General features: G+C 41.7%; 1 protein-coding gene across 1 annotated transcript in view; it reads left to right on the top strand.

The window, feature by feature from the left end:
- Positions 1-13,389, top strand: part of LOC121546509 (thymocyte selection-associated high mobility group box protein TOX-like) — a 100,615-nt gene that overhangs the window by 43,805 nt on the left and 43,421 nt on the right. The window contains exon 3 of the mRNA XM_045209415.1: positions 8,412-8,471. Within this exon, the coding sequence (XP_045065350.1) occupies positions 8,412-8,471 (60 nt within the window). The remainder of the gene's footprint in view (positions 1-8,411; positions 8,472-13,389) is intronic.

Here is a 13,389-nt window from a genome sequence, read left to right on the forward strand (position 1 = left end):
CATGCCTCCTTGCAGCATGCCTAAGGCACGTTCACGCAGATGAGCAGGGACCCTGGGCATCTTTCTTTTGGAGTTTTTCAGAGTCAGTAGAAAGGCCTCTTTAGTGTCCTAAGTTTTCGTAACTGTGACCTTAATTGCCTACCATCTGTAAGCTGTTAGCGTCTTAAAGACTGTTCCACAGGTGCATGTTCATTAATTGTTTATGGTTCATTGAACAAGCATGGGAAACAGTGTTTAAACCCTTTACAATGAAGATCTGTGAAGTTATTTGGAATTTTACAAATTATCTTTGGAAGACAGGGTCCTGAAAAAGGGACATTTCTTTTTTTGCTTAGTTTACTATGGCAGTAGTTTTGAATTAGATTCCTCTTTACGCTTCAATCTTTTCTAGTACTGTGTTTGAGCATACTGTATGTTGCTCTACTATTGTCTTGGCATTGGCTCTAAAATAAAGGCCATGTTGAGTTAACTCCAAACTCTATCTGTCAGTATTGTGAAATGATTATTTTTATATTGGAAGTGAGTTGAAAGTTAAGGTTGAGATTGGTCATAGTTGCCAAATCAAATTGCGGCGAAAAGAAAGAAACATGGGTAAATGTCTAAAAACCAGGGGCATCATGCCCATAGGGGAACAGGGGCACGTGCATTCTCAGATGAGTCCTGTGAAAAAATAAATACATATGTTGTTGTTGTTGTTGTTGTTGTTTCTCTGTAATACTACTAACCACCTAGCAATTTTATTAAGTTGGCTTTAGCTAGCCCAGATAGGTTCCCAATCTCCCAACCTCATAACTAGCTACCAAGAAACCATTTCAGGCGATCAATCAAGTTAGAGTAGCTAGCTTGTCTAACTATCTTAGCTGGCATTCCTGCTAGCAAGGTTGGTAGACTTTAGAAAAGCAAGCAACAACTAAATGAACAAGAATCACATTCCTTTCAATCGTTTACCCAGATTTTAGCAGAGATGTAGAGAAGCATATTTAGTTTATTTTTAAAAAGAACCACAAGTCAGGAGGACAGCTCAAGAGGTATGCTTAGATAGAAATTAAGCATAATGATTATGACTCTAGATTGTTTCAGGTGTTTGAAAAATGCTAAATTCTCTTCTGGTTGGGGGACTAGTCCCACTTCGGACCACACCCCAGCCATCCTCACGTACTTTGTGCCGCATCAGATTTTTGGGGTGTATGACGCCCCTGCTAAAAACAGATTCAATCTTTCTTTCAACTATTGACCTGTGAGCATTGCTTGAATGGGACATTGTGCGTCGCATCGACGGCAAGATTTGTATTCTATTGTACAATCTTGCAGTGAAAACAATACCTTATTTAGCACCACCCCACCCAACCCCATTCCACAGCGCCTTTCTCTTCAATCTCTCTTTCAATCTCTCTGTTGTTCAACCTCGGCTGTGTTGTAGTGGTTTGACTGCAACAGAAAGTGGATGGATGACAACCATCTCAGCCGGCTGCCATTTTCTTTTTACCTCCAATACATATTTGCATTGAAAACATGCCTCCATAGATTGTCAAAAGTTGAATCCATCCTTCTTTTGCTATTCATATTAGAATATATGTATATATTTTTATAATAATGGCACTCTACATTGATTCCTCGACCAAATAACAATACCAACAGAACATATTCTCTCCGACTCTCTGTATTTATTGTTATAGAGTTGAATCTTGTTGTCTTTAAGTGTTTTGGAGCGTTAGGCCTACCTTGCTAAGCTTAATGGTAGTAGTTAGGCCCTAAGGTAAACTAATGAGACTGGCAAACGGGGAGTATTTCATAACAGTTTGTAGTGGGATTCATTCAGGTGTAATGCCACAGAGTTTGACACTCACCCTTCTAGCTCGTGTGGACTGCTAGCCATAGAGATAATCATATCTGGAATATAGATCTGTGTACTATGTATAGATAAAGACATATTTGCATGTGCAGATGAATTATGTGGTAGAGAGGGAGAAACAAAAGGTGGATGTGAGGCACTAGTGGTGGATGTGACCTAGCACAGCTGCAAGCAGCTCTGTCTGTGTAGTTGGGATCAAGCAGTCAGAACCAGGAAGAGGCCCTGTTTCCCCTTATCTAACGACAACAGAGCACGTGTTGCCATGGCCACAGGCTGCGCTCTTTATGGGCTTGTGTGTGTGTGTGTGTGTGTGTGTGTGTGTGTGTGTGTGTGTGTGTGTGCACGCCATGGCCATTGTTTGCTCCGGGTGTGGTAAAACATCAGAACTGTCACTGTAGTAGACACTCTCCTCTCCTTGTCTCCATTCTAACTCTGAGAGCCATTTTTCTTGCTCCCATTCTCTTTTTCTTTTTTTCTTTCTTTCTTTCTTTCTTTCTTTCTTTGTGACAGGTAGGGCCCTCACAAAATTCAGTCGCACATTGTTTCAGGAATTGTTTCAAGTTGAGGTTGGCGAGGACCTTCTTCAGTTAATTGCACAGAAAGTAAGAGGGAGAAGGGGGAGATGGAGAAGTAGGGTGCTCAAACAAACATGCATATTGCATGAGTCCTTCTCCTGCACCCTTTTCTTTACAGAATGGCTGAGCAGTGCTTGTTAATTCCGCTTGGTGAGAGAATTATTTTGAGTGAGAGTTAGTGTACTGTACTGGCAAAAGCTTTTAAAGTCACAAGTATTATACACTCTCTCTTTATAGATTCTCTTATATAAATTGACAAAAAATAAATCGCTGTGTTTCTTTCTACCATGGTACACAGTGACACGTAGCCACCAATGTGTATGGGTCCGAGGCCACTTCCCCTGGGATTGAGATTTCACTTTACTTAAAGGCCCAGTGCAGTCAAAAACATGATTTTCATGTGTTTTATATATGTTTCCACACTACGAGCAGGGTTGGAAATTAACACCCACCACCCGCCAAATACAGGTAGATTTTGTCATTGGTAAGAATGTCTATTTCACCAGCCACGGAATGCTGTATCTCGCAATTTCTTGGCTTGCAATGTCTCGCAACTTCAGTAAAGTAGGGCCTATCATCAAAGAATAGGCTAGGATATTGAGATGAGCGAGATGCAAGACTTCTCTCTCACACAGTCACACTATTGAGCCACTATGCTGTTTACTTTCTGCATCAACATAATTTTTTTTATAAAAACACTTTTTTTCCAGTTAGGGATGTTTGTTTCGTTTAAACGTTCTAGCAAAATTCTTGCTTGAGAAATTGCTCTTTGCTAAGAAGCTTTTTTGTGTGTTTTTTTGACCATTTTAATTGAAAAACAATCACAGTAAGGTACTTAATTGTTACTCAGAAATTATTTGATATTGAGATTAAAACAGCTGCATTGGACCTTACATTTTATTTCCTTCAGTTCGTCAGTCCCTTTTGGTGCCTAGTGAATAGAACCCAATGGATTGGTCTGATTGATCAGACTGTTTGTTTCCCTTCTGCCGTTCACCAGTAGGCCGATGCTGCAAGGTAAAATGTGAAGTCAGGCCTATGTAAAGTGTTTGAAGTGTTTTAACCTTGGCTAGCCCACCAAGGGGAATGGATTATTTCGTGTAATGGTGGGATAGCAGACATGGGTTCAAATACTATTTGAAATCTTCAAATACTTTGAGTATTTGCTTTAACCTGCCTGGAGTTCCAAAGGTTTGCACCAGAGACGGAAGTGGAAGCGAGACATCCCACTCCTTAATTTTTTTCTGTTTACATTACAGTCAATGAACTAAGCAGACCAGACCCAGCTACTAATGCATTGTTGCCTATGGGAGAACCACCCCGTTAAGCAGACCGGAACTGACCATTCTTTTGAATGGTAATTTTTTTTCAATGGTAAACAGCTTTTAAAACGTAGTGGGATATCTTTATTTATCCACCATCTTTGTTAGCACTTTTGCAACTACTCTTTTGGTTCCATTGCGCCAGGCCAGCTCAATCAAACCCAGATAAAGTATTTTAAATTATTTTAAATAGTATTTGAACCCAGGTCTGTGGGATAGTTGTATAAGGACATACAGCCCCCCAGATGTTCCATAGTAGCATGGTAGCATTATGGCAGACATATTACCCCATCCATCAAAGGGTTTCTTCAATGCAACCTGTAATTTTCAAATCCAGCATTGAACAATCCCGCAAGCCAAGATGAAAAGACAGCAACATTGTATTCTACCATTAGCACTAAATATTACATGTATTCACTAGATACGCTAGTTAGCATTACTTCCACCTTGTGGGTTCATTATTTTTGAAGCGCCACGCTCGTCGATGATGGCAAGGCCTGACCTAGTTCTGGGCCACCCCCCCCTTTTCTCTCCCTCACACACACTCTCTCTCTCCCTCTCTCACACACACTCTCTCTCTCCCTCTCTCACACACACTCTCTCTCTCCCTCTCTCACACACACTCTCTCTCTCTCTCTCACACACACCTCTCTCTCTCCCTCTCTCACACACACTCTCCCTCTTTCTCCCTGTCTCTCTTTCTCTCCACCACGTGTCACACTGGGAAACATTGCGAGAGGCGGTCCCTGCTGAACAATTACCATGCAATGCAATCCAAATAGAGATGTTTGCCGAAAACAACATGTGTGTAATTACTGCTTAATGAGCCCCTTGTCTAGTCAGAATGCACAATTAGACCAGCAATGGGAAAACACTGCCAGTGCCCACTGGAGAGAGAGAGACAGAGACAGTGAAAAAGAGAGACAGAGACAGAGACCGAGGCAAGGAGAGAGACAGGCAGAGAGAGAGAGGCAGAGATAGAGAGGTAGAGAGAGGCAGAGAGAGAGACAGGCAAAGAGAGAGAGAGAGAGAGAGAGAGAGAGAGAGAGAGAGAGAGAGAGAGAGAGAGAGAGAGAGAGAGAGAGAGAGAGAGAGAGAGAGAGGAGGCAAAGAGGATGGTTTCTGCAGTGAATGTGGAGTAATGGCTGCGCTGATAGCATTCAGCCGAGGATAAATTGACATTTTAAATGGGAGAGAGGCAGTGCAAGGAGAGCTATAGCAGAGCATAGGAAAAGCCTTACATTGGAATATATGCGCAGCCAAGTTGAACGACAAAATGTCTGACCTTTATCTGTTGTCTTGGTGGTTGATTGGTAGTTGGTTGGTTTCAATTTGAATGTCAGATTTTCATCCCACCTCAGTGTTGAAAAGACAAGACTATGACAACAAATAAACACTTTAATTCTTTATCCATTTTGTTCAATGGCAAGGCTTTAAAACAAGAGGGTAAAATATAAAAACATTTGTGTATTTGTTGACTGTACTGTGAAACATGTCATGAGACCCAGGAGAGAGTCTGTTCCAGCCTTACCTCTTTATCTCACTTTATGTAATCGCCGACATGACAGGGGTTTTTGATACATTAAATTAAATACAGTAGTCTAAATACAGTATGTGGACGTACTGTAGAGGCTTTCATATGAAACCATTCTATCACCCTGTACCACTCATTGATCAAGTTGTTGTTCACATACTGTATGTCGTGTGGTTTTAAAAGGAGATAGGCCTATGATCTTACCAAGCTAAATGTCTGACAATATATTACTTATTCAAAGCAAACAGAAAGTTGATGCTCAGTATTTAAACTATCCTTATATACACTGAACAAAAAATATAAACACAACATGTAAAGTGTTGGTCCCATGTTTCAGGAGCTGAAATAAAAGATCCTTGACATTTTCCATATGCACAAAAAGCTAATTTCTCTCAAGTTTTGTGCACAAATTTGTTTACATCCCTGTTAGTGAGCATTTCTCCTTTGCCAAGATAATCCATCCACCTGACAGGTGTAGCATATCAAGAAGCTTAAACAGCATGATCATTACACAGGTGCACCTTGTGCTGAGGACAATAAAAGGCCACTCTAAAATGTGCAGTTTTGTCACACAACACAATGCAACAGATGTCTCAAGTTTTGAGGGAGCGTGCAATTCGCATGGTGACTGCAGGAATGTCCACCATAGCTGTTGCCAGAGAATTTAATGTTAATTTCGTCTTAGAGAATTTGGCAGGACGTCCAACCGGCCTTACAACCATGTGTATGGCGTTGTGTGGGCGAGCGGTTTGCTGATGTCAACGTTGTGAACAGATTGCCCCATGGTGGCGGTGGGGTTATGGTATGGGCAGGCATAAGCTACGGGCAATCGACAGCAATTTTAATGCACAGAGATACCGTGACAAGATCGTGAGGCACATTTTTAAAGGTATCTGTGACCAACAGATGCATATCTGTATTCCCAGTCATGTGAAATCTATAGATTAGGGCCTAATTTATTTATTTAAATTGGCTGATTCCCTTATATGAACTGTAACTCAGTAAAATCTTTGAAATTGTTGCATGTTGCGTTTATATTTTTGTTCAGTATAGTTCTCTTGAAGTAGCGTAGTTGCCCCCCAAAAAATAATTAAATGTGTTGAATATATTCTTGGAGACAGGAAACTGAGTTGTCATTTAGACGTCTTATCTATGTGTCTGGGTGGTAAATCTATAGGGAGGAATAGTAATGTATTCGTTAGAATAAGCAAGTAGATCCTCACAAGGTTTCCTTGAAATGCATCATTAACCAACCATTGCCTCGGGCCACTGCTCATTCCCCAGTCATTACTACCTAATACTAATAATCTGGTGTAATTTGTGAATCTCTCTCTTTCTCTCCCTCTCTTTCTCGCTCTCGCTTTATCTCTCGTTATCTCTCTATCTCTCTCTCTCTCCCTCTTTTTGATGTCTTCCATTGGGGATATTTTCTTTCACCCTCAGGGATCGTATCCATTAGTCATCTCAGGTCATCATTTCTTAGCCAATCACAGTGGCCCATCTGTGTTCACTGATATTCTACCTGTGTTTATCTAGCTAGCAAACCTTCAATCCATTTCTTCTAGATCGGAAAAGATCACCCATTGAATCCCCCTGTATCTCCCCATCTGTGGAATTTGAAATAGAATGCCATTTGATCATGTTTTCATTGCCGTCTGTCTGTTCCCCTTCCTAAACCCACAGATCTAGGTGATGTCGCCCACGCTATGCCAATAATTACTTTTGTCAACAAACAAGAAAACATTGGCTCTCCTTCATGCCTTTAAATAATTCCACAGCGGTTTGAGAGCTGGTATTGATATATGTCTATGAACGTTCTGTATTACCCGATGCACGGTGAGGGCACTGTCAAGGTTAATCCCGTTTTCTGAATAAACCGCTTCATGACAGAGCTGAGTGCTATGGAGAGTCCAAGGTTGTACGGCAATATATTGCTTTCTGTTGGGCCATAACACTTTTTCTCCATCACAATGGCTTCATGTTATTCTCTTGTAGTATCTTCAGTTTGGACTTTGTGAACTTTCCTCATTCTTAAGAAATTGGATGTTAAGATGTTAGATGACTATCAGTCAAGAGGATTCCAACTTAAAAGTGGTACTCCTCATGAAATTCTGTGTTGCTTCAGATCTGGGCCTGATTCATAAAGCGTTTCAGAGTAGGATTGCTGATCTAGGATCAGGTCCCACCTGTCCATGTAACCTTTTTCATTGTGATCTAAAAGGCTAAACTGATCTTAAATCAGTACTGGGATGCTTGATATGGCCCCTGAGCCCTCAAAGGGGCCTCTGTCTGAGTAGGAATCTTTCCTAGGGGTTGTTAAGTAGTGGCCAGTCAGTAAGTCAAGCTAACCATAGCAATGTAGCTAAAACAGCATAGCGCTGTAGTTCGTCCAGTTTCAGGGCCATGTCATAAAACAGTTAGTTCAGCCACACAATTTGATTGGAGCACAACCCTTCTAAAACCATAGCAAAGGCACGCCCCCTCGCCTATTAGTGTTTTATGAAAACAGGGTTAGCATCAAGTGTTCTCTTATCTCCATGCCTGGTTAGCATACTCCTCATTGCCTATACCTCATGTGAGAGACATGGCATCCCTTCCCTTCAACAGCCACATACTCGTACACACACATGCATGCACGCACGCACACACACACACACACACACACACACACACACACACACACACACACACACACACACACACACACACACACACACACACACACACACACGCATGCACACGCACGAGCACACACACAGTATACACATACACACAGGGTATTCTCGACCCCACAGGGGAAAGCCCATCGCTCGTCACTCAGCTCAACTAGCCTAATTACCAACCCGCTGATGAACAGTAATTACCCACAATGCCACAACGAGGTTTAGCGAATGTGACAAAGTCATTAGACTCGTGCTTCAGGCCACCCGTAGAGCCATTGCCACTTCTCTCTCTCTCTCTCTCTCTCTCTCTCTCTCTCTCTCTCTCTCTCTCTCTCTCTCTCTCTCTCTCTCTCTCTCTCTCTCTCTCTCTCTCTCTCTCTCTCTCTCTCTCTCTCTCTCTCTCTCTCTCTCTGTTTAGAACTCTTATTCACATAATGTTTGTTTTCTTTCTATTTCTGTTTACAGTTTGATGGTGACAACATGTACATGAATGACAATAACCAGGAGTTTCGGTCACCAAGCCAGGTGAGTAGTAACTAATACTAAAGTTTGAACTAACAGGTTCTACCTTCATATGGTCAAATGCCATTCTATCTGTGGCGCCTGCATCAGCTAGACTGAAGCATTTAAATGTCTAATAGCAAAGTATGGAAAGCAAAAACAATTGAACAATGTTGCTTCAGAGCTACCACCCTTCTGGTCATCCACATGTTGTAGTTTTCTCTTCTTCTATAAGTTTGACTCTAAACTATTCTTAACATTGCGAGTAACTTTCCATGCTTATTTATTGTGTAGTTATTATGGAGTTCCCAAAACCCATGACTGTGTGACCTAGTCCAGGTAAGGTAAGGTGTGGATTTGTTTTTACCAAAACAGTTTTCACTGACTTACTTGTCTCAAACCCTTTCGCTCCATAGAGAGCATAGGCCATCCACAAACGTCCTCCAGCAGACTTGGTGTTTTGAGGTTTTACAGTATTAAAAGGTGTTATAAGGTGTTGTTAGATTTGTGTCTAACTAGCCTGTTGGGAGCTTAGGAGTGTAGCTGAGATAGGAGCTGACCCGACACTCACTCCAGTGGACTGGAGGGAGGGGAGCAGAGTACTCACAGCTAGAGTTAGAACACATGGGTGGATTTGTTGATACAGCGGCAAACCTTGATGCTTTAACAAAACATGACATGGTTCCAACTCCTCATCAATTAGCACTTGCCAACAGAGAGGGAGGGAGGGAGAAGAAGAGGGAAAGAGAAAGAGAGAGCATGAGTGCAAAGTGCAGAAGTCAAGAGGCTGAGTAGAGCCCCCTTCCACCTTTCCTAATAAGATTGTATTTTCTTTGATGTCTGGATTGACTCCGTATAATGAGGGGTCGAGGGATAGATTTAGCAGTTTATTGGCTGCTCATAGCTCATTGCAGAATCACAAGGTCTACCGTGTTGGCTACATGCGTTTCTCTGACGACATCACTGGTCACACATTAGTTGCTTTAATTGGGCAAACTGTCAAGCACTGTTGTCCATCAGGCTGGTGATATGTCAATCAACACCTACTTTAAGTGATCAAAGGTCTCAACTGACATCTCTTTGAACTTAAGACCTTGTGGCTTTCCAAAACATGAAATCTAGAGCTGAGTTTATGAAAGCTGCCCATTCCCAATACTCTTCAGAGCATACTGCCTCGAGGCATAGCCTACCTCTCATCTCAAAATAATTGCACTGCCTCGTAATTACATTCAAAGATTCCACACGCTTGTGACATCTGTATTTTCCCTCCGTTCCACACAGAACACATTACAGCATGTGTTTGGAAGATGAGGCAATTATTGCTTAATTGACATCTAATTATTTACATTAGATGTGCATTTACTTGCTGTATATAATCATGGCCTTTGAAGATGAATGAGACAAACTGGGGCTTCTTTTACTGGATCTTGTCACGTACGTTAAGGAACGGGACGGACCAAGGTGCAGCGTGAAAGGCGTACATGTTTATTAAAGAAAAAACACACGACACAGTAACCAAAATAACAAAACTTAACCGTGACGGTGCAAAGGCTAACACACAAGCCTAACACAGGAACACAACAAAAACCCACAACACAGGCAGGAAAACTGGCTGCCTAAGTATGATCCCCAATCAGAGACAACGAGCGACCGCTGCCTCTGATTGGGAACCACACCCGGCCAAACATAGAAATACAAACCTAGAAATTCACACCCTGACCAAACTAGCTAGAGTTCTATAGGCCAGGGCGTGACAGATCTTCGCTGCGTTCATTTCTGTGATGGTGATTAGCCATTGATGTCACCTATATGCATTTAGCAGCGGTGCACCGCCCAATTGTTTTTCTATATTTTGTGTTAATATAATGTAGATGTATAGATGTATAGTGCCTTCAGAAAGTATTCACACCCCTTGAATTTTTCCACATTATGTTGTGTTACAACCTGAATTTAAAATGGATTAAATTGAGATATTGTGTCACTGGCCTACAAAACAATACCCTATAATGTCAAAGTGGAATTATGTTTAAAGACATTTTTACTAATTAATGAAAAATGAAAAGCTGAAATGTCTTGGGTCAATAAGGATTCAACCCCTTAGTTATGGGAAGTCTAAATAAGGTCAGTAGTAAAAATGTGCTTAACATGTCACGTAATATGTTGCATGGACTTAGTCTGTATGCAATAATAGTGTTTAACATGATTTTTTAATGACTACCTCATCTCTGTACAACACACATACAATTATCTGCAAGGTCCCTAAGTCAAGCAGTGAATTACAAACACAGATTCAAAGATGCAAAGAAGGGCACCTATTGGTAGATGGGTAATAAAAAATAAAAAAGCAGACATTGAATATCCATTTGAGCATGGTGAAGTTATTAATTACGCTTTGGATGGTGTATCAACACCCAGTCACAAAAAAAATACAGCCGTCCTTCTTCACTCAGTTGCCGGAGAGGAAGGAAACGGGGATTTCACCATGAGGCCAATGGTGACTTTAAAACAGTTACAGAGTTGAATGGCTGTGATAGGAAAAAATTGAGGATGGATCAACAAAATTGTAGTTACTCCATAATACTAACCTAAATAACAGCGTGAAAAGAAGGACGCCTGTACAGAATAAAAATATTCCAAAACATGCATCCTGTTTGCAATAAGGCACTGAAGTAAAACTGCAAAAAAATGTGGCAAAGAGATTAACTTTATGTCCTGATTACAAAGTGTTATGTTTGGGGTAAATCCAACACAACACATCACTGAACAGCAATCTTCATATTTTCAAGCATGGTGGTGGCTGCATGTTATGGGTATGCTAGTCATCGGCAAGGACTAGGGAGTTTTTTAGGATAAAAATAAATGGAATAGAGCAAAGCACAGGCAAAATCCAAGAGGAAAACCTGGATCAGTCTGCTTTCCACCAGACACTGGGAGATGAATTCACCTTTCAGCAGGACAATAACCTAAAACACAAGGCCAAATATACACTTGAGTTACTTACCAAGACGACATTGAATGTTCCTGAGTGGCCTAGTTAAAGTTTTGACTTAAATCACAATAATTGAAAATGGCTGTCTAACAGTGATCAACAACTTGACAGAGCTTGAAGAATTTAAAAATAATAATGTGCAAATATTGTACAATCCAGGTGTGCAAAGCTCTTAGAAATTTACACAGAAAGACTCACAGCTGTAATTGCTGCCAAAAGTGATTCTAACATGAATTGACTCAGGGGGTTGAATATTTATTTAATGAAGATATATTAGTGTTATTATTATTTTTACAAATGTTATAATTGTTCTTCCACTTTGACATTACAGAGTATTTTGTGTAGATCGTTGGAAAAAAATGACAATTAACACAACACAATGTGGAAAAAGTCACGGGGTGTGAATACTTGAAGGCACTGTATGCCCCAGGAAGACCCCATCCACCGCCCCCCACGCAGGCGGACCCCAGGAAAACTACCCCCACCCCCACCCCTCCCAATCTCTTGGTAATGTTTTGGGGATGATGTCATGTTTTATTTGTTGTAACATGACATTTATGGGTTGCAAAATGGGCAACTTCAAGCACATACAGTGGGGGAAAAAAGTATTTAGTCAGCCACCAATTGGCAAGTTCTCCCACTTAAAAAGATGAGAGAGGCCTGTAATTTTCTTCATAGGTACACAAATCTCCCGAGTGGCGCAGTGGTCTAAGGCACTGCATCACAGTGCTAGCTGTGCCACTAGAGATCCTGGTTCGAATCCAGGCTCTGTCGTAGCCGGCCGCGACCGGGAGACCCATGGGGCGGCGCACAATTGGCCCAGCATCGTCCAGGGTAGGGGAGGGAATGGCCGGCAGGGGGTGTAGCTCAGTTGGTAGAGCATGGCGTTTGCAACGCCAGGGTTGTGGGTTCGATAAAAATAATGTATGTGCTAACTGTAAGTCGCTCTGGATAAGAGCGTCTGCTAAATGACGTAAATGTAAATGTACACGTCAACTATGACAGACAAAATGAGAATTTTTTTCTCCAGAAAATCACATTGTAGGATTTTTAATGAATTTATTTGCAAATTATGGTGGAAAATAAGTATTTGGTCAATAACAAAAGTTTCTCAATACTTTGTTATATACCCTTTGTTGGCAATGACACAGGTCAAACGTTTTCTGTAAGTCTTCACACGGTTTTCACACACTGTTGCTGGTATTTTGGCCCATTCCTCCATGCAGATCTCCTCTAGAGCAGTGATGTTTTGGGGCTGTCGCTGGGCAACACTGACTTTCAACTCCCTCCAAAGATTTTCTATGGGGTTGAGATCTGGAGACTGGCTAGGCCACTCCAGGACCTTGAAATGCTTCTTACGAAGCCACTCCTTCGTTGCCCGGGCGGTGTGTTTGGGCTCATTGTCATGCTGAAAGACCCAGCCACGTTTAATCTTCAATACCCTTGCTGATGGAAGGAGGTTTTCACTCAAAATCTCACGATACATGGCCCCATTCATTCTTTCCTTTACACGGATCAGTCGTCCTGGTCCCTTTGCAGAAAAACAGCCCCAAAGCATGATGTTTCCACCCCCATGCTTCACAGTAGGTATGGTGTTCTTTGGATGCAACTCAGCATTCTTTGTCCTCCAAACACGACGAGTTGAGTTTTTACCAAAAAGTTCTATTTTGGTTTCATCTGACCATATGACATTCTCCCAATCCTCTTCTGGATCATCCAAATGCACTCTAGCAAACTTCAGACGGGCCTGGACATGTACTGGCTTAAGCAGGGGGACACGTCTGGCACTGCAGGATTTGAGTCCCTGGCGGCGTAGTGTGTTACTGATGGTAGGCTTTGTTACTTTGGTCCCAGCTCTCTGCAGGTCATTCACTAGGTCCCCCCGTGTGGTTCTGGGATTTTTGCTCACCGTTCTTGTGATCATTTTGACCCCACGGGGTGAGATCTTGCGTG

Source organism: Coregonus clupeaformis, chromosome 30 (genome assembly GCF_020615455.1).
Source record: "Coregonus clupeaformis isolate EN_2021a chromosome 30, ASM2061545v1, whole genome shotgun sequence".
Classification (NCBI taxonomy): domain Eukaryota; kingdom Metazoa; phylum Chordata; class Actinopteri; order Salmoniformes; family Salmonidae; genus Coregonus; species Coregonus clupeaformis.